General features: G+C 41.6%; 1 protein-coding gene across 3 annotated transcripts in view; it reads left to right on the plus strand.

Annotated features, from left to right (window-relative positions):
- KANK1 (KN motif and ankyrin repeat domains 1) overlaps positions 1-18,602 on the plus strand; it is a 151,858-nt gene extending 133,256 nt beyond the window's left edge. For 2 of the 3 annotated variants that reach the window (XM_075278819.1, XM_075278811.1), the window contains exons 4-12: positions 9,466-9,666; positions 10,538-10,646; positions 10,920-11,117; positions 12,045-12,132; positions 13,516-13,735; positions 14,252-14,394; positions 14,989-15,189; positions 16,265-16,363; positions 18,159-18,602. In XM_075278819.1, coding sequence (XP_075134920.1) covers positions 9,466-9,666; positions 10,538-10,646; positions 10,920-11,117; positions 12,045-12,132; positions 13,516-13,735; positions 14,252-14,394; positions 14,989-15,189; positions 16,265-16,363; positions 18,159-18,224 — 1,325 coding nt within the window. In that variant the 3' untranslated portion in view covers positions 18,225-18,602. The remainder of the gene's footprint in view (positions 1-9,465; positions 9,667-10,537; positions 10,647-10,919; positions 11,118-12,044; positions 12,133-13,515; positions 13,736-14,251; positions 14,395-14,988; positions 15,190-16,264; positions 16,364-18,158) is intronic. The other variant, XM_075278826.1, reaches the window with a different exon arrangement.
- Positions 18,603-21,095: the final 2,493 nt, after the last annotated feature.

The raw sequence follows: 21,095 nt of genomic DNA on the forward strand, positions 1-21,095 counted from the left end.
GTCATTTTTTTGTCATAAATGGGGCACGGATACTGAAGGAAGCACTGACATTCCTTAGAGGCCCAGTGCTAGTACGGAGAGGAAGTTTCAACAGCCTGTGTTCCGCTTTTGCTGATATAAGTTATCTTTATACATCTTTTTCAGCCAGCACTTGCACTTTCATACGTTGGAGCTGGATTGTTATAAATAATGGTTAGAAAGGATCTGTCAGCTCTCCTGACATGTCTGGTTTAGTAGCTACTTGCATTTCCCTTGAAATAACACTTTAGTAGGGTTCTGCCCACAACTGGCTTACATGTAGTAGTCTTTTATTGTGAGAAATAGAATAGCAGACTGTTCCTCAATGTTGCAGTCCTCAGAAACCCGAGGGCACTTACTTTTTGGAATCCATTTGCTCTGTGGCAACATAATATATATTTTTTCTTGTTGATCTGTTGGCGAGATGTGATGTCAACGGGTCCTATTAATCCATTTAGCAGACATTCTTGGATAAGACAGCACCCAGTGCAAACTGAACATTGAACAGGTTGGTTGTAGGATGGTGAAACCAGTGCAGGGCCTGGGCTGACTGACAAGTCGCCATCTGTTTTGTAGACAGAATATCAGACTACCAGTGTGCTTTACTTCACGCTATGTGACTACTCTAAACATTTAGCTTCCTGTGTCAAAGAATTGGACTATTTAAAGTGAATGCTCTGACACTAGGAAGTAGTTATTGCCTTTTGTCTATATATGTAGAACATTTGTCACCTAAATCTTTCAACTTACTAACTATAAACCACCTGAAAAAAAAAGTCATTAGAATGCTATAGCCTAAGATTTTACAGTTCTAGACTGGCTGAATGTTCACTGTGTGAATATACCTTTAAAGAGCGCTAAATAGTCTTCAGTTAACCAAGTTCTGTAGAGTAAAAGTCTACAGGAAACCTTTGACCTTACGGTCTACTTTAGTGGTGGCATTTATCCCAAATGTACAGATTTTCCAGAAACCTGGATTAAACAGTCTGACACCACCTCCAGTGCTGCTCTCTGTATGATGGTCTCCAATTTTCACACACGCCTAGACCTTAGGATAGACAGGGTGGAGGGGTAGGCATCCTTCTATCACCACAAAGCACTTTTCTGGTCATTCCCCCAATACCATCATTCTCCTTCCCTTTATTTGAGGTCTACACTATCGGACCTGTCAATGTCATCTACCACCCCTCCAGGCTCACCCTGCCAGCTCTTGAATGCACTATGCTTCATGGTTTCCCAATTTCCTCCCCTCATTATGGATAATTTTAACATTCCCATTTACACCGCTATATATCCCCATCTGCCTCTTGCCTTCTGTTACTAACCGCCTCTCTTGGTCTCCAGGCTTACTACATCTCACATACACAGCGTTGGTAATATCCTTGATCTGGTCTTATGGCTCTGTTCTGTCTCTGACTTTACAAATGCTCGCCTACTAATTGACTGAAACCTGCGTTCATTTTATTATCAAAGGCTCTAGTCCTCCACAAAGCAGGCCAACCTACCACACATCCAGGAATCTATGTCCTGTGAACAGGCAGCACCTCTGACACCCTACAGTCTCTCCCATCCTGAGCTGGCCACCAAGCACTGCAATGAGACTCTCAAAACCACCCTGGATAAAGTAGCACCTTGTAGCATTCCTCAAACACTTTTTCTTCAGCAGTGTTAAAGATCTGCTGAACATGTGTTAAGAATCTGGGTAATTATAAGAATCTGCATAATTATAATCTAGGTCTCAATCTTTGACCCAAGAGTAGAAAAAGTCTCCCAGCTCCTTTCTTCTTCTAGCCCTACTACTTGTACAAGTAATCCTATACAGTCACACCTCCTCCTGTCTCTGTCCCCTGCTATTACAACGCAACATACTACATTTTTTAATCCCTCTCTCTTCTGGGATCTTCCCCTCCTTCTTCAAGCATGCTATCATAGCCCCACTGCTGTAAAAACCCTCCCTCGACCCATCCTGTGCTGCCAACTATCGACCCGTCTCTAACCTCCCCTTCAGCCCCTCCTGGCTTAGTCCTAGGGCCCCCTCCTCTTCTCTTTCTACACAGCCCCTAGTTGGTTTTCAGTACCAACTTTATGCTGATGACACCCAGCTATATACCTCATTCCGTGACATCACCCCTGCACTAATACAGAACACTGTCTCTCAGCTGTCTCTAATATCATGTCTTCTCTTTACCTAAAACTGAATTTTTCAAAAACTGAACTTCTTGTGTCCCCTCCATCTAATAAGTGACCTAACTCTGTTATCTCCATTTCTGTGTGTGGTCTTACTAGAACACCGAAGAAACATGCCCGCTGTCTTGTGGTTATGTAATTGACGCTCTCACCTTCACGCCACGTATTCAGGCACTTGGACACTTGTCACCTGCACCTCAAAAACATCTCTAGCATTTGATCATTTGTAACGTAATACAAAATGGTATTCTATTATGTCTAATGAACTGGATAGTCTTCCCGGTTGGCTTACAGAGATTGCTGTAAGGTGGCCTGGTTCTTTTAGTTGGTCATGTTTTCATGTATAAACTTGAGCATTATCTGCTCTGTTGTGAAGCCAGACCTCTCCATTTAGATGATGGGAATGAAAAGGCAGACCGTGTTTGTATTCATTGTGCACTGCTGATCAGAAGAGGCCTGTGTTATGTGGGGTTTACTGTTGCGTTCCTGTATATATAGCCCGTTTTCCTTTTGGTTTTAGCTAGGTCTCATTGATATTGCTACATGGTGTATGAAAACAAGTTTTAAGAATTGTACCGTCAAGTACGTGTAATGTACTCTGCTTTGGTGGTGCAACAGTTAACTAAAGGCTGCAGCCAGAGGCTTATTTGCCAAGCAAAGTAGGTTTTACCTGTGATTCGGTTCTCCAGAGAAAACAGACAACCCGGACATTCCTGTGACATGATGGCTGCTCCGTCAATAAGTCTCTTTCTATTTCTGTTTGGGAAATAAATAAGGGAGGGTAGATGTGGGAGACGCTGGAGTCCTATATAAGGAGACTGCTCATAGGTTTACACTAGAACCAGACGTTTAACCCCATGTAGTATATATAGCAAAGATTTATGTGATTCTAGTTAAATGAGTTCAGTAGTTTTCAGTATTGTTGGAAAGGATCCAATTCAGCATTTTCCAACCTTTTCCAACTCAGGACACCTCCGGGGAAAGAAAATATCCTGGGGCACCCCTACTAAATAACTTAACTAAATAAACCAAAAAGATGCAGATAATGTTGCAGGAAGGCCTGCAGTGTTGTGGCCCCCTGGTGGGTTTCAAAGGCTCCCATGTTGTGAATTGCTGAAATAATTGGTCCTTAAAGTGAATTCACCCAAAAGCAGGTTTTTACAATAGTTTAGTGTTATGGGATCTTGAGGTATACAAAATATATGTCATACGGTGACTGCGCCACAGATGTGATGTCAATCTAGCAGTGCACTACAATGGACAAGAATGTACACTGCCCTCACAAGCTAGGCCTCATGTAAATGGTCATAATCTAGAAGTGATTGCTACCTCTGGGCCCCTGGCTGTATTATGTAGTTACTGTATCTATTATAGAACCTCCTCTGGGTACCACGTAGCACACCATAGCACACAGTCTTTAGGATGTACACTTCTGTACAGGGCTGTCCGCACTGCATTATCCTTACACTGCGTTGTGTGTAGTTAACAACATTTCTTGGAAAACTGCTTAACAAGACATATAGAATAAGAGATATAATGTATAGATGTAAGAGATAACAATACTTTCAATAGAATATAATTATGATCTATCATAGATAAGTAAAAAATGGTGTGTTTTTTTTCAGTGTAAATGTCTTTTAAATGAGCAGTTTTTTTTCTTTCCAGATCTATAAAAGCCTGCTGGTACTTATTGTGTTCTGACAATTGTTAACCTTCCTTACAGGATGTGTATCCTGTGTGTAAAGCAGCGCTGGGTGATGACTTTATATGAAAAACTAGATCAACAAAGGAATTTTCAGTTCTCATGTCATGTACAGTATATGGCATTACCTTTGTCACACGCCCCACATTTAGCAGTCAAGCTGAAGATTTGGCCTTGATGTTTGGTGTATTTAGCACTGGGGTACACTCTATAAAGCAACCTTGAGCCTTATATTAAGTCAAAGAGAAAGTAGGTCAGGTTTGAAACGCATCACGTTTTTTTAAAGTTTTATTTTCTGTAACGATTTTTACATTTCCGCCCGGCCAAACTGTATCATATACACCATGTGGGCTCCTGGACTAGAATGATTGTGAACTGCTGGTGTTTCTTTTTTGCCTTGTCTCCATTGGTTTGTATTTTTGCGCTCATACTGCATAGTATGGGTTAAACATTTGGCATTTCCATGTTTCTTATATTGTGTGGGCAGTGGTGATAATTTTACACTCTCCTTGTGGACAGCTGATGAGCTGTGACAGGCTTAGGGTTGTTTTCCTGTGACCCTGAAAAATGCCTCCGTAGTTTGGATTATTACCAGTCATTACCTCATCCTGTGTCTATCAGAGGATAAGACCTGAACACCATTAATGGTCCAAATTAAGCCCCTAACAGGAGGGGGTGGAAACTGGGAATGCCGACATTATCACCTTCCAGCACAAGTAAATAAATGCGTGGATGCCCTGTGTTTAACACTAGAATTCTGACATTCTTCTGTATTTTACGTAACAGGATAGAGACCATAGGAAGATCTTGCAGACCCTATATATATGTATTTGGGTGCATGGAGAAGTAAGGAGTCAAAGATGTCTGTGTTGCAAACTTTACAGTGTCAAGTCACAGCTGGAAGAATCTCCTGTACTACAAAAACTTCATTCATGTTTTGCACAGTCAATTCTCCCAGTGCTTTACTAGTCAGCCACCGAACAGTCAATTGCTAAAGTGTTCTCCCTAAGGCAGATTTAAAAAGCTGCAAAGTGAAGGCAGCATCTCATAGAGATGAGGGGATAAGGAATAGTTCAGCCTCTCAGGGCTAATTCACATCTGCGCCCGGGACTCCATTCTGTAGGTTTCCGTTTCCTGCACAAAACGGGGCAGGAGACGGAAACCTGCCGACATGTTTCAAGCCCATTCATTTGAATGGGCTTGAAAAGTCTCCGGCCGTGAGCGCTGGTGAGCGTTTTATGCGCTCTCCGCGGTGAAACCGTTTTTTTTTTTTAAACCGGACACAGAGTCAGACATGCAGTACTCTGTGTCCGGTTTTAAAAAAAACTGTTTCGCCACGGAGAGCATAAAACGCTCACCGGCGCTCATGGCCGGACTCTACATGACAGGTTTCTGTCTTCATGCAGAAGACAGAAACCTGAAAACTGAGTTCAGGCGCTGGTGTGAACCCAGCGGGTCAGCAGTACTTCAGAGGCGAATCTGCTGGTAACTACTGTGATGGGGTCTGCAAGATCTTCCCATGGTCTCTGTCTGATATATCCATCCCACAGCGGCCCCTGCAGCCTATATTATGCCCCACAATGACACAATAGACTGTGGGGCATAGTAGAGGTTGCAGGGGGGCCTCACAGTTGCCCACCCAACTATTATGCCCCACAGTTGCACACCCATGAACTATTATTATACTTGGGGGGGGGGGTCTTTTCAGACCAAGTAAAATAATCGGAGCCCCAGGGGAGGGGAGGAAACATAATATACACTGTTACTCACTTCTCCGGGATCCGATGTTAATCCTAGCAGGCTTCAGGCCTGTATGATAATGTTCCAGACATCACGTGGTCTGGGATATTACCATATAGGCCCAATCCCTTTGCTAGCAGTACCATATAGGCCCAAAGCCTGCGCTAGTAGTACCATACAGGCCCAAAGCCTGTGCTAGCAGTAACAGGCTATTACTACTAGCACAGGCTTTGGGCCTGTATGGTACTGCTAGTGCAAGTTTCAGGCCTATATGGTAATATCCAAGACCACGTGACGTCTGGGACATTACCATATGTGCCTGAAGCCTGCTAGGATTAACATTGGATCCTGGAGAGGTGAGTAACAGTGTTTACTATGTTCCCTCACCTCCCCTGGGGCTCCGATTATTATACTCGGGGGGAGGGGGGGGGGGGGGGAGAGAATGTGGCTATAATAATAGCAGTAGTGGTATCGCAGCCTGGTCCCAGGCCTGTTCACTGCCGCCCTCCATGGCCTATAGTAGAAGGGGAAGCGGGGGCGGCAGTGTGCAGGCCCGGGGAGGTAGGTAAATAGACCGCTACACCCTGGGGATACTCCAGCAGGTAGCGGCCTATTATAAAACAAACGAAAAAAGGTCTGATACTTACCGACCTCGCTACTGCTCCCGCACCACCTCCTCTTCACCCGGCAATACAACTTCTGCGTATCAGTGATGACGCTGCCTGCGCTGAGATGCAGAGGTCTAAACCAGCGCAGAAGAGGGCCACTTGTGGTGGTTTTAGAGCAGCCCTCTTAGAGGTGCGCCGCCGGCCATAAGACATATTGTGTTGCACCCATCATGTGTGTAATGACAGCACTTCATATTTTGCCATCCAAAACTTTATCATTACCCCCCCCCCCCCCCTTTCCTTTCTTTCACTTGGACTTTTTTCAAAGTCCAGTTTCAGGAATCCTACATATTTTCTACCTGCTCCGTCCTGTAGCCTCCACGACCATGTACTTTGTCAATGTGTTAGCAATATTTTTATGGACTACCACACTACTCCATTCTTTTCTTATGCCCCCAATACTCCCCCCCCCCCCCCCCCCCCATATATATAGAACCATGTATTATCATGGCCTGTGTAGGGGTCATGAGCCCAGAGGCAAAACTCAGGTCAGATCGTATTCCTATCCTTTTTTTTTAGCATGGGTTAATTAATTAAATGTTCGGGGCATGTCCTTGTATGGTTTATTCACACAGTGCAGTGGTAACATGGTTTTCTGAGAACTTCACATGATGCTTGTGATCAGAAATCATAATACAAATGTGTACAGAGCTTTTTCCACTGTACAGCAAATAGCACTGTGCACGATTAAACTATGTGAATATACCTTTTTAATCCTATATTGCCCTTTCTGTCTAACAGCATACATTTGCTCTTGGGTGGATTGTTCTATTCTGCTTTAACCGTGGATTATCTGGTTGCTTTTATGAACATTGACAACTGCCCAGTACTGTTTCTTCCCTATGTAAAATGCAAGGCATGCTGATCAGTAAAAGAAAAAACCTTGCAGGCATTATTATCCACATGGGATGGACACCGGATAAGTGAGAAGTGTTGGGAATAACCCAGTATTTCCTCTAATGAGCAGTGCCGTTCACACCCTCTGCCTACTCCCATAACACTTCCGCACTAGGTTTTGACAAGGGGTGCCATGCAGCAGCAGAATGCCCTTCGCTGTCAGTAAACGCTCCCATCTCATTTCCTGCCTTTGTAACATTATCACATGTATCTGAGTACTGTGGAGCAACCATATGCAATCTTGCTTTGGCAGCCTTGTCTGCCCCTAGGTCACCGCCATTTCATTTCCTCTTCTGGACAAGAAATATTTACAGCCATGAAGTGGTCTTCTGTTTATTAGTCTCAGAAAAAGTTCTTCTCTATGACTGATATTCAGTAGTGGTGTCACTTACATTAGAGGTATGATGTTACTTATGTAAGGCAGTCTCTATTTTGATGGGAGTAAAGTGTATGTAGTTGTTATAATGGTTTTACAGACAGCATAGAAGTCCAGGGCGCTGTCAAAGATATTTTTGAATGTTTTATGGGGCATAATAGTGCATTAATATTATGACCATCCTCAAGTCATGCCAAAACACTGTTGTTGTGTGCAAAAAGCAGTGCCTGACTGGAGGCATGACCTTAAGCTCCTAGGCCCCAATGCAAAATCTCTTATGAGACCGCTACTAACTTTGTGTTATTTACAATAGTGGAATATTTTATGTGACTGTTAGGAGGTACCCCCTGGGTCTAGAGCCTAGGAGCAACTGCAACCCCTGTAACCCCTCTATCTAAACCCCTACCTTTATCCCTTCTCGCCTATTAGACTTCAAGTCAATTTTGTGTGGAGTCTGAGTCAAGGAAATAAGTTAGACTCCGGCTTCAAAATAAAATGCTTATTTTAGTCATATTCTAAAACTGTACATTTATCAATATGACATAATTTTTAAGTGTATAGATAAGCCATTTATGAAGGTGCTAGTCAGGCTGTGGAAAAATAGAGGAGTTGGAGTAGATGTTCGGGCCTACTGGTTTGTAGGTATTATTGTTCTTTGGTGGGAGCAGCATTTGGATTATGTGATCTTTGGTGATGGCCAAACTGAGAGAGCCCCTTTTACAAATCCTGATGCCCTTACTAAAATAGGTCAGGTCTACGAAGATGGCGCATTGCTTGCAGTATGTATATAGAACGAGTCTACATTACTTTACTGTGCAGTGCTTATTTAAATCTCCTTCATTCTGACCATTTCAGCCGGTTTGTCGTCCTCCATCCTTTTTGTCAGATATGTTTCTAGGACAGTTGCCATCCTGTTACTAGAAGAAATCTGTACATATACTATTGCTGTTACACTTGGGCACACATATCTGTGCTATAATAAGGAAGTCCTCTAAAGTAAGCAATCCTTTCTTGCAAATGAACTCCGTGTGCATGAAGTGTAAGGTTTGGTATCTCCTACCTATTTATCTGTAGACACATCATGTTGTTATAACCTAGGGCAGTGCCACACAATGACAAATATGCTTTACAGATTTATTTTAAAAATATATTAAAAAAAAAATGTTTTGAATCCTTGGCCCAGATGAGCTCAGTAGTTTACTTAGTTCTGGATGCCTGGAACAAGGTCAGCTCTACCTTATTTGTACAATTTCTACATAATAAATACTATGTAAACATATCACAATTGCTTTTAAAGTATATTATAAGCTTTTCAGAAGGTTATTTTTTTTTTTTAGGTGAATTATAGGGTCATCATAGTGGCGAGGGGCACAGTGTTCATGTACGAGTATATTACTATGCTAAGATGCTGCTTTTTGTGTGTGTGACCGTCTTGTCTGTCAAACTTCTGTGCTGTGTTTTGGAAGCACCATTGCTGTACCCTTTTAAACATGGCCAGGTCAGGACCAGTGTTTGGCAAGCCAGGACGTTGGGGTTGTGAGGGTAGACAAACTTATACGTTACAGATGTCACCTATCATCGTTTTATTCCTGTAGACCTGACAATTGATCCACATCAGGTTTTCACCACTGTTGTACACAGTACACAGTTGCCCCCCCCCCCCCCAATAACACACTGACCTTTGTATAGGTATATAGGTAACCACCACCTATACCACTGTTCCTTGGTGACTGAGGTACATTTATTTTTTCTTTATTCGTCTGTTTGTCTCAGATGGAAGATTCAGATGGCACTAGGTAACATGTTGACCTAAACTCTGTAAACTTAACCTCAGTTATCTATTAACAAAGTAATGTGCTGTCTCTTCATTTTAACAGGGTCTAAAGAGGACTACACCAGTCAGGTCAAAGTATCTACAGAATGTTCCGCTTCTAGTGCACAAACTGTCGACCCACCAGGAGTCTCTAGACTACAGAGGCTGAGCAACGTGAATGAAGGAGGTGAAGTGCTCTCAGCTACAACCAACACCATGGCTGTCAATCAGCTCGCTTGTGAAAATACAGCGTCTTCTGTTTGTGGTAATAAACATGTGCCATATCTATAGGTTATGCCATGAATGGAGGAGGTCCCCTCTACACCCTCTAAAATGGGGAGCAAAAGGAGAATGTTAGAAAGTGTTTCTATTTGCTTTCAGCTCCATTAATGGAGGGAACAGGGATTGCATATGGATTTCAGTTATCTGTATGTCCCTATACTGTGTCTGTGGGAAATCTTCCTTAAACTGGCACCCATTCACACACAACTTCTCACTTAACACATTAGGGGGTTGTCTCTTCAAAGGACCCCCCCCCCCCCCTTTTTTTTTTTTTTTTTTCTTAGAACGTGTCCAACAGTCAGCCATTTTCCCTTCAGACACTGCTGCAGGGGAAACGTAGTATTATATGGCGGCCATTTAGGTGAATGCCTGCTGTTGTAATGCAAGGACTGATAAATCCACCACAATTGGAGTTCTAATTCTATCATGTTCACATGGCCTAAAAGTACATATGGCACAAAGTTGTGTTCATGAGGCAACTCCAACAAACTTCCACGCACCTAGTGTCTGTATATCCTATTGCAATACTCAACCCCCACAAGTGTTACAGTACAATTTATCCTTTAGTTGCATAACTAACTTTCATTGTGTATTTTCTCCCAGCAATATCTGGTACATAGGTAGCTGAGGCAGTATATTTCCCCACTGTATTGGCCTGATCCGATGTGATTTCCCCTCTTTTTGAGCTAACTCTGAATGTAGGAGTCCGTGTTTTCTTTTTGCTGTTTATACTAAGAAATATGGCATTGCACATTTGATCAGTTCCTAGTTTTCAATAGCCATTTTTGTCTCCTCATATATGCAGACCTATTTATGGCTTCTTTTTCATTTGTCCTTTTTCTCCTCTGCAATAGTAAGTACAAGTAGCCACAGTAACCTGAAGTCCATCATGAAGAGAAAAGATGGGAAGAAAGAATCCTCAAGCACAAAGAAAAATCTTCAGTTTGTTGGCATCAATGGCGGGTAAGTATATTGTGAAAAAAACTTTGTGTTTATAGTAAGTGTGCTTTATTAGTGTTAGGCTTGGTACACACTTGCGTCACTATACAAGATTGATGAATGTTACAATTTAATATGGTTCCATTAGATTTCAGTTTTCAACATGATTTTGGAAGTGTCTGAAACCATACATGAATTACTGTCGGCCTCTTGGGTACTTTGTCTATACAGGTAGAGGTAAAGTTAAAGACATTACTGTATTAAAAGTGAGCAATGTCTTTTGTATATACATTTTAGGTATGAATCTACGTCCAGTGATGAATCTAGCTCCGATGAAAGTTCATCCACAGAGTCAGATGATGAATGTGAGGAAGAGGAAAGTGTTAATGAAGAATGTAAAGCAATAAAACACAGCATTGCAAGTGGTCAAACGGAAGTACCCGAGGCAATAAGTGATGCAGAGAAAGAGACAGAGAAAGTGGAAATCCGAGAAAGGTACAGTTAGGATAGTAGTATTTGTACATATTTTAGTATGTTGTTTGACAGGTTTTCAGCTGAAAATTTAAAGTTTTATTTTTTTAAGGGCTAGTTCACATGTGGGCAAAGGGGCGGATTTTGACAGCGGATTTTCGCTTCAAAATCCGCCCCTTTACAATGGTGGTCTATGCAGACCGCCAGGCTTCTTTTTTCCGCTAGCGGCGGGCTGCCGCTAGCGGAGAAAAGAAGCGACCTGCCCTATCTTCAGGCAGAAGCCGTGCGGCTTCCGCCCCCGGCAGCACCCTCCTATGTCGGCTCATTCATTTGAGCCGACAGCAGAGGGGAAAGCCACGACCGTGATGGTCGCGGCATGCAGGTTTTGACCAGAGAGAGACGCGGCTCGCGCATCTCTCTCGTTGTCAAAACCTGCGCGGGCAGTTCACGTGTGAACTAGCCCTAAATAAATCTTGTGTAATTTGGACTCATGCACACAAACCTATATTTCACCAGTGTGCTAGCCCATTCCTTTTGTAGGCCTATGCACACAGCAGTTTTTTTTTTTTCTTTTTTTTGTAGGAGTCCATTTGGGAGACCCCTCAAAACTCAGTGCAGGTCCTATTCCTGTGAGTTTTGTGGCTCCAGCTCATACAATTGTGCCTTAGCGGTGGACACTGTTCTAGTGCAGCACATCCATTGTTGCAAGTTTTTTAATGTTGTTTTTTTTTAACTACTGAAGGACCCATGGGGTCCAATGTTTTCCTGAAGAGAGGTTGTAATGAAATACCACAGAACCTTAGATTTCTTTACCAATAAATCTCTGTAAGCTGCTGCATGACTGTATGCCTTGTCCATGATGGATTCTTTGAGATTTATCTTTGTTGTAATGCATTTTATGATGTGTTCTTCAGACTGCTAAGGCATTAATCTGGTTTGTTACATCTGCAGATATGAGTTAAGTGAAAAGACGCTGTCTGCCTGCAATGTTCTGAAAGAAGCAGTTGATGATCCGCGGGCACTGGCAAGTAAAGACGTGGTAAGTTTTCACTGGCATATTCCATAAATAAATAAATAAATAAAAAAAAGTCTTGACTATGCTATTATTCTAATACTCCATTAAAATGCAGAAAGGTCTGTGTAGGTAATGTTCACACAACATATTTAATGACTGAAAAATATGGTGCTGATTTCAAGAGACGTCATATGTTTCAAGAGAAATATGCCTCTGAAATCCAGGTGGTTTTTGGTGGGTTCCTTCTTAGTTTTCAGCATGTAAACCTCTGAAAAATACATACCAAATAGTAAACCACCATATTTACCATGTGTATTTTCCACCTTTTGCTAAATTGAAAGTGAAAAAAAAATCAGGTTCCTAAGGGCTCGTTCACATGGAGGCAGAGGGGGCGGGTTTTGGCGTGGAATCCACATCATAATCCGCCCCTTCACAATGGTAGTCTGTGGAGACCGCTAGCGATCTTTTTTTCCTGAGCGGTATGTTGCCGCTCACAGAAAAAAGAAGCAAGCTGCCATTTGTTCAGGCAGATTCCGCATCCCATTGAGCCGCGGCGTCTGCCTCACAGCAGCACTCTCCAGGCTATGCCCGTTCATTTTGGGCCTACTCTGGAGCGGGAATCCGCAACTGGCAGGCGCATTTTGGTCCTGATTTTGATGCGGCTTCCCGCGTCAAAATCAGGACCAAAATACACAAATATGTGCCCATGTGAACTAGGCCTAACACTTAAAAATATGACCTGTCCAACTGCAAAAGTACAAGCTTTTTAGGCACCAAAATAATCTTGAAAAATTGCTTTGTGAAGAAACTGTAACCGTTCTAAACCTAAAGACGTTGGATATTGGGAATGCACAAATAAATGGTGGTGACTTGAAGTAATTAGCTGTCAAATTCAGGAGATGATCATGTCATACAGGCAAAAAGCAGCAATTCCAGTAAATTATGTGCAGCTTATATTATATTGCAGTCAGATCATACGTAACATTAGCGGTATAACGTCTGAAACGTCCTGTGTCCAGTTACTTATCTTTCTGCTGCCGCCTCTTAGTCAGATGCATGAACCTCCTGGATGACTGAGCTCACATTCTTTGTGCTTATTATATAGCTACTGGTATGACAGGTAAATCCAATACATCATAATGTACATACAATATTGGCATCCAGTGCAAATTAATATTTGTTGTGAGTGCTTATTACATGACTAGTCGTATCTCATTCTTCTTTGTTGCAAGATTTAAGGTGTGCCATGACTGTAGAGAAAATGCAAACATTACATCCTATACTCAGACTGCACTGCCCTTCATTATACATTTGGAGCCGCTAATATTATTTTTCTTGTTGTTTTTCTGTGATTGAGACTAAAATTAATCATATTGTGACTTAATCAATTGTGTTGTGTGTTGGCAGAGGCTGTGCTTGAACACTATACAAAATGAATGGTTCCGTGTGTCCAGTCAGAAGTCCGCCATTCCGGCCATGGTAGAGGATTACATTGCTGCATTTTCAGAAATCTCCCACGCCGTCCTTCGCTATATCATCAACATGGCTGATGGCAACGGGAATACAGCGCTTCACTATAGTGTATCCCATTCCAATTTTGAGATTGTCCGACTACTGCTGGATGCAGGTTAGATATTAGTTCTGCATGTTTGGTGTGTCCAGAGGTAGCATTGTATTTTCCACAGCTGGATATGTCTGAAGTAAGGTAACTTTTAGACTACAACAAGCTATTTGTTTTAATATGGGAATGCCAATGTGAAATGCCACAGCGATGACCAGCACATATGCCTCTCCTTACATGGCTTTCAAAAGTTGCAAAATCGTTCCAAGCTCTGATAAAAGCTGTGAAATAGTCCAGAATGTTAAAGACAACAGACTACATGTACTTGTGGTGGCATGTGGGAGACTAGTACATGAGATTTCTTAGTAATGGGATTTATAAAAATGTTGTTGTTTTCAGCTGTGCAGCTTACAGTCTGTATCTATCTGTGGAGCTTTGTATATGTGAGAACAGTATTGTCCGCTTTCTAAGACCTCTACTGTTCACTCAGAGAACATTAGCTCATTTGAGTCCTTGCAGTTTTGTGTTATTCTTCTCTGCCTTATGACTTCATGCACAATAGAATGGCTTCTTTCTTTCCAGATGTGTGTAACGTAAACCACCAAAACAAGGCTGGATACACTCCTATCATGCTCGCTGCCCTGGCCGCTGTGGAGGCAGCTAAGGACATGCAAGTAGTAGAGGAGCTCTTCAGCAGTGGAGATGTCAATGCCAAAGCCAGCCAGGTATGTTCTAGCGACTCCAAAATGTAAGCACATCACAGTCGTATTGGAAACTAAACTGCTGCATTTTATTTTTTTCATATATAGTCCTATGTCACAAACTAAGCAATGGTAAATATCCAAGGAGTTTAACCTCTTCCCACCATACTAATACGACACTCTGAGCATAAAGTGAACTCTCAGCACCGTAATAGTACGCTACTTTCATGCCGCAAGCACAGGAGCTGTGCCTGCAGCATGACTTCCTGTTTCGGCTGTATCACACAGCTGAGACCCAGGACTAGCATGGAGGGTTGGAGAATCAGTAGTGATCACAGCATCTGGTTGCGGCGGGGCAAGATTGGTAGGGAAGACAGTTTTCTTCCTTCTGAAGGACAGCTGTTTCACTTCCCCCTCCTTCCCCCAGGAGTATTGCCCAAAATATCCCCTACCACACTCCTCTAAAGAGAATTGGCACCTTCCCAGAGCTTATCCACTGAAAACTGGATACGTTTTAGACAACAAAATGCAATTTAATAGATATTTTTTTTCTATGTATCTGCTGCTGTCTGTAGAGTGTTATGCATGATATACTGATGTACATGTGTTCTGTTACAGGCCGGCCAGACAGCTTTAATGCTTGCAGTAAGTCATGGGAGGATCGATATGGTCAAAGCCCTCTTGGTCTGTGGTGCAGATGTTAATATCCAGGATGACGAGGGCTCCACAGCATTAATGTGTGCAAGTGAGCATGGACATGTGGAGATAGTCAAGCTTCTTCTGGCCCAGCCAGGCTGTAATGCTGCACTGGAGGACAATGTAAGTTAGTAGACGCATAGCTCTTCCACCTATTTTGGGATTGCTTGTTCATTGGTAATTGAACAATAATAGAAATGGGAGAATCAGTCCACATAGCTGTAGCTAGTAGGGACACTGAGGAACTATTGTCCTAGAACTGCAGCTGCTACTATGTAAATGCTCATCTTCAGCATCTACAGGTTCGCTGCATTGATACCGTTTTAGGACTGAGCCTTTGCTTCTAGGCTAATGTCCGCTCTTCAGTAGTTGTGAAAATACTTTGCCATACAGATCATCTGACCGCTACATCAACAGCAGTTCATAAGTGATAACCATAAGGATATAAAGACTGTCGCATATTACAGGGAAAAAACTGTTTAAAAAATGGTCAGAGGCCAATATATTATAGTTTAATCAGGAAAATGGTGAAAATTCTAGCAGATATCTATAGATTTGTGTTCCTGGAACATGGACAGCCCAAAGATGTGCCAAATAGATGTGGCAGATTTACGAAGCACATAATACTCCAATGGCTTTAGGCTACGGCCCCATGGGCCGTAATCGTGAACGCGTTGCGGTTCTTTCCGCAGCGCTTTTAAGAGAAATTTCACAGTTTTCCTCTGCGGACTTTCTCTTCCCATTATATCTACAGGAAAGCCATCTGCGTTTATGTAGCTATAATTGACATTCTGCAATTTGAAAAGCTGCAACGTCTTTGCAAATAGCAGCGTGTCCGCACTGCGTTTCTTTCCGCAAAGTGGGCATGGGATTCGCATGAATCCCATTCCCTTTGCTTGCACTGTACAACGCCGCAATTTTTCTCACTGCGGCAAATCGCAGCGTTTACGTCTCATGGGGCCCCGGCCTTAAAGGGTTTTTCAGGATTTATTAATTGATGAACCACAGCCAATCTTTAATTGATGATTTATCCTGAGGAAGGATCATCACCTTGGCTTGGCCCTCAGTGCTTCTGCTCTTTAAAGAGACTGCAGCCATTTCCTTTAAGGCCAGATATAAACATTTTCATTTACCTTCTGCAACAACAAGGGTTCTACTAAATCCAAGTGTAATGTTCTTTGCTATCATTTCTTCCTAGGATGGCAGCACAGCCTTGTCTATTGCCTTAGATGCTGGTCATAAGGATATAGGAGTCCTCCTTTATGCTCATGTCAATTTTTCTAAAGCTCCATCACAAGTAAGTAGAGTGTTGATGTCTTAAAATCCACATTCTCTTTTATATACAGATAATTAGTTTTCATTGAATTTTGAGAATTCAGGGGCGTCATATAATATGTTTCTAGTGCATAGCACAAATATCGGAGTATGGTCTAGCAGACCCCGTGTGAGGAGACAGGTTTGTAAAAGGATGGATTTTTTTTCTGGTTTGATCCCTGTTGACCCTTTGACAGCCACATGTGTCCTGTTGTTGTCGTCATCATGTATATGTAAACATAACTAATGTCTGTGGAGAATGCAATTATTATTATGATTATTTACTATTCTAGTGTCTTAATTTTAAGTAATTAAGAACCTTAGAAGATAGAACAGTAAAACAAAGAGTAAATATAACAGGTCTGTGACTAAAAAGCGGTTTAATTATTTTCATCTAATTTCCATGTATTTTGCTGTGCTGAAAACTAATTAAATATTGAAAAAACTCTGTCAGGATTTGCCACAAAATGCAAAATTGTTTTCAAATTTACACAGGTCTGCAAAAAGAAAAAAAATCAAGACTTGTTTTGGTTATTCCATGTACCGTATATACTCGAGTATAAGCCAACCAGAATATAAGCTGAGGCCCCTAATTTTACCACAAAAAACTGACTCAAGCATGGTCGGAGTTTTTGGGTGCAGCAGTTGCTGGGAAAGGGGAGGGGGTGTTTTAGTTGTCTGTCTGCCCGTTCCCTGAGCTTGAGGACTGGGTCCCCCCCCCCCCCCACTTGGAATTCAGTCTGGCTGAATATAGGGGATCTGCAGTGCTCCTATTAACCCTTTCCCGACGGAACAGGAGCTCTGCAGATACCCTATATTCAGTAGACCGGGCACTTTCAGACACAGGATACCTAAGGAGTGATTTAGAACTTTTATTTTATTTTTTCAAAGCTTTTTTTTTTTTTTTCACTATTTTATGGGAGATTCCATACATTACTATTGCGGCTGGTCATAGACCAAAAAAAAAGATATATTCTTTTTTTACTTGACACGAGTATAAGCCGAGGGGGTCTTTTTCAGCACAAAAACTGTGCTGAAAAACTCGGCTTATACTCGCGTATATACAATAATCTTTGTTTTTTGGTGCACTGAATCCGAAAATGACCTCCATTTTGTCATAGGACATCAGGTTTCCTGACAATTTAGGTAACTATGTTAAACAAGGCAATACGAGGCTCATAGTGAGGCTTCTCTCCCCATCATATAAAAAAAATACCCAAAATTAAAAAAGTTTTAAATTTTTGGTATTTTTTCATATTACGGGTTTTTAACCAAATTTAAAGTCCAAATTACTATAAATTAATTCACATAAGTGTATTTAAGATGTACAATGCCAAAAATCCTTAACTGTCAAAGAAAAGACCTTCCAGAGTGAGCGAATAGAAAAAGCTTTAGAAAGACCTTCCAGACACTACTCAAAAGTGTAAATGCACCAAGAGGAGCCTCACAGGGAAGAAGAATCGAGTTTACTGTGTGTTAGTAAAGCTCAATACAGTTCAAAAAAGAATTTTCATGTAAAACTTGTAATAAACCATTAATTTTATGTCTATTTCCACTTAAATAACGCAATACCTCAAAATGACATAGTTACCTAAATTGTCAGGAAACATGATGTCTTATGACAAAATGGAGGTCATTTTTGGATTCAGCGCACCAAAAAACCTAAAGATTACGTGGAATAACCAAAACAGCTCTTGAAAATGTTATATTTGCAGATCTGTGTAATCCTTTGCCTTGAATATTAAATACCGATTCCTTTTTATTTCACTTTTCTATAGGGGACACCCAGGCTTGGCAAGAAGCTTCCACCGAGCCCAACGCAGAGAAGTCCATTTGACAGTTAAGGTGGAGACAGTAATCCTTTCTTTGGCCACCTCGGAGCTGCTGCTAACCATAACTGTGTCTATTGACCGATCCTGAATGTACTTGTCTATGTGCCTGAATATACCAGCAGACTGAAGTAATAGATACAATACTGGTTACATGGAATCCCTGGAGTCTCACTTTAGTCACACAGACTCCTTTTTATATATGGATAAAGCTGGAGTTCACAACTGTTTCAAGGATCCATACAGTCAACAAGTCTATGAAATAATCCATCACATGTCCAGAAATAAACATGTGGTACCCATGTCAGAGTGTGCCATTGTGCCTTCGGCATTGTTTTTGGTGTAATATTTATATACAATGCATCCATGCTCTGTGCTCTTCTATCCAGTCTACCAAGTATTGGAATGTCCCCATATGCAGCCCTTGAGCTGGCTCGCTGGCTATATAAGCTGTCAAGTGTCGAAGCCCTCAGTAGATCTGAATGGACTAAGTAAAAGCGTCCTCCTGTCTATGTACTGTCTAACTTTTATATGAAAGAAAATGTTATCTACAAATGTTGAGAAATTCAGTATTCGCTGCATATTTTATAACCTGTAAAAAAACAAAAAAAAGAGTCCAGTACATGGCCTGAGGACATGTGCTCAGATTATATTTATGTATGTATTTTTAAAGATGTTTAGTACTATGTATTAAAATCTGTACAACATTCTAAAAATCACAAGTCTTGGTCACATAGTATGTATATCTCTTGATAGGAGAAGGAAGCTGTTGTAGTCTTTGCATATTTATACAGTAATAGGCCGTCTTTCCTCTTTTAGTGGTGTATGTTGTTAAACGTTTGAAGTGCCTTAGACTCTTGCCATATTTTCTCAATAAACTTTCATCATGTGGTTTTTATTCAGTATAATACTTTATCCTTTGCACACCAGGCCCCATATAGCAATATGCTGTGGAGAAAAAACGCAGTGGAAATGCATCAGAGTTTTTCCGCAGCGCTCTTCATTGTGTTTTTACTGAGTTTTCTTCTGTGGAGTTTCTGTCCTTATTATACCTACCGTATATGGAAAACACAAGTGTGTCTGCAGGTATGATTAACATACTGCACTTTTTTTTTTTTTTTTCTACAGTGTGTGTATGGGATCGTCCCAAATCCCATTTACTTAGCAGGTGCTGTAAAACTGGCGTTTTACAGCAGCAAAAATGCTGCGTTTTTGCAATGTTGGGGCTTTAGGCTAAGGCCCCACATTGCGGAAATGCAGTTTTTTGTTTGTTTTTTGTTTTTTTTTTGCGGTTTTTTGAGCCAAAGCCAAGAATAGCTACAAAAGGAATGGGAAATATATAGGAAGCTCTTATTCTTCTACCTTTTTCTCAATCCACTCCTGGCTTTGGCTCAAAGAACCGCAACAAAAAAAGCTCCATTTCCGCAACATCGGGCCTTAGCCTTAAAGAGGTTTCCCATTTTACAAAGCCATACTGACTGGTCTGATCACTGGGATCCCAATCCTGAGAATATATTGCCTTGTACTTGTTATGGATATGTGTATCTATAAATGAAATTATATTAAACTAAAAATTCATGATTTAATGTCAAAATGCCCTTTTCCCTTCTCTTCCTGAACAAACTGTTCTCTCTTCTCTGTGGGATCTTGCCAAAGTGACAGATAATTGGACACACTGAAAGAAAATATAAATTTTTCTTCAAATAGCTTTCCATGTAATTACTGTATTATGCATCAGTGGTAAATGTTTGATTTGTAAGGGGAGGCTCCCTGATCTAGTGTTCAGTAAAGGGGGGGGGGGGGGGGAGAGCAAAAGTGGTTTCTAACTCGTGTACCAAAAATCAACTAGTTCCCTGCATCCAGTCTATAATCTAATGTAACAGGCAGGCCAAGTTATAGGTCCTTACATCAGGGTGGTTCATCCCTCCTTATTGGTCGCTATCATGAGTTTGGGATACCGTATACATGGCCTCTTCCCTTTCCAGAGAAAATGGGAAATTCTCCTTTGCAGGTTCTGAATGTGTGTGTGTGTGTGTGTGTGTATGTTTAAGTAATAAAGGCATCATATTCATGGGGGGGTTATAAGAGCTTTGCTGAACATATTTTCAAATTTGTTATCCCCAACAAGGAGAGTGGAAGATTAGGTCACCGATCAAGACGTTGATAGATCTTCGCCAGCAATGAAGGGTAGTTCAATTGATAGATGGATTCTGGACTATGACCAATGTTAATACCTAGATAATGTACGTATGTGTAGTATAATAATGTACGTATGTGTAGTATGTGAATTTATGCAATTTATAGGCAACAAAATTTACATGTGACTCCTTCAAAGCCCTTCACAATGGCACCATAAGAGGTTGAATCTACATCCCCTATTGGGGAGAGGAAAAGTACAGCAGTGTCCACAATTTGGCCCCATTCTCCCAGAGAGTGTAGTTGCCTCGTCCTGGGTGAAGCAGGCAGTTTGCGCAGATCTTGGTCCTTATCAGGAACCTCCCTGGCTTGCAATATCCCAAACTCGCAACCAGAGCGCAGACATCACTTCTTGTTTCCTGTGTGATGCACTTCCAGTCCAGAAAGGTGCCAGTGTGAGGGAAATTTGACATCTTCGCCATCCTCCTTCCTTTCCTGGAGAATGCAGGCAGACCAGAATATTTCTCTAGGTGGAATGTGGTGCGCTGTTTAAAATAACACCCTTCTATGTGTGTCTGTTTCAATGCCTTGAGATGAGACCTCTAGAGTGGGGAAATGAGCATGATGTGCCCTCAGCACCAGCAAGTACAGTCATGGCCGTAAGTGTTTGCACACCTAAAATTTTTCCAGAAAATTTCTCCCAGAAAATTATTGCACTTATACATGTCGAGAGCCACAATTGTCCTTTTG

Source organism: Leptodactylus fuscus, chromosome 1 (assembly GCF_031893055.1).
Source record: "Leptodactylus fuscus isolate aLepFus1 chromosome 1, aLepFus1.hap2, whole genome shotgun sequence".
NCBI lineage: Eukaryota > Metazoa > Chordata > Amphibia > Anura > Leptodactylidae > Leptodactylus > Leptodactylus fuscus.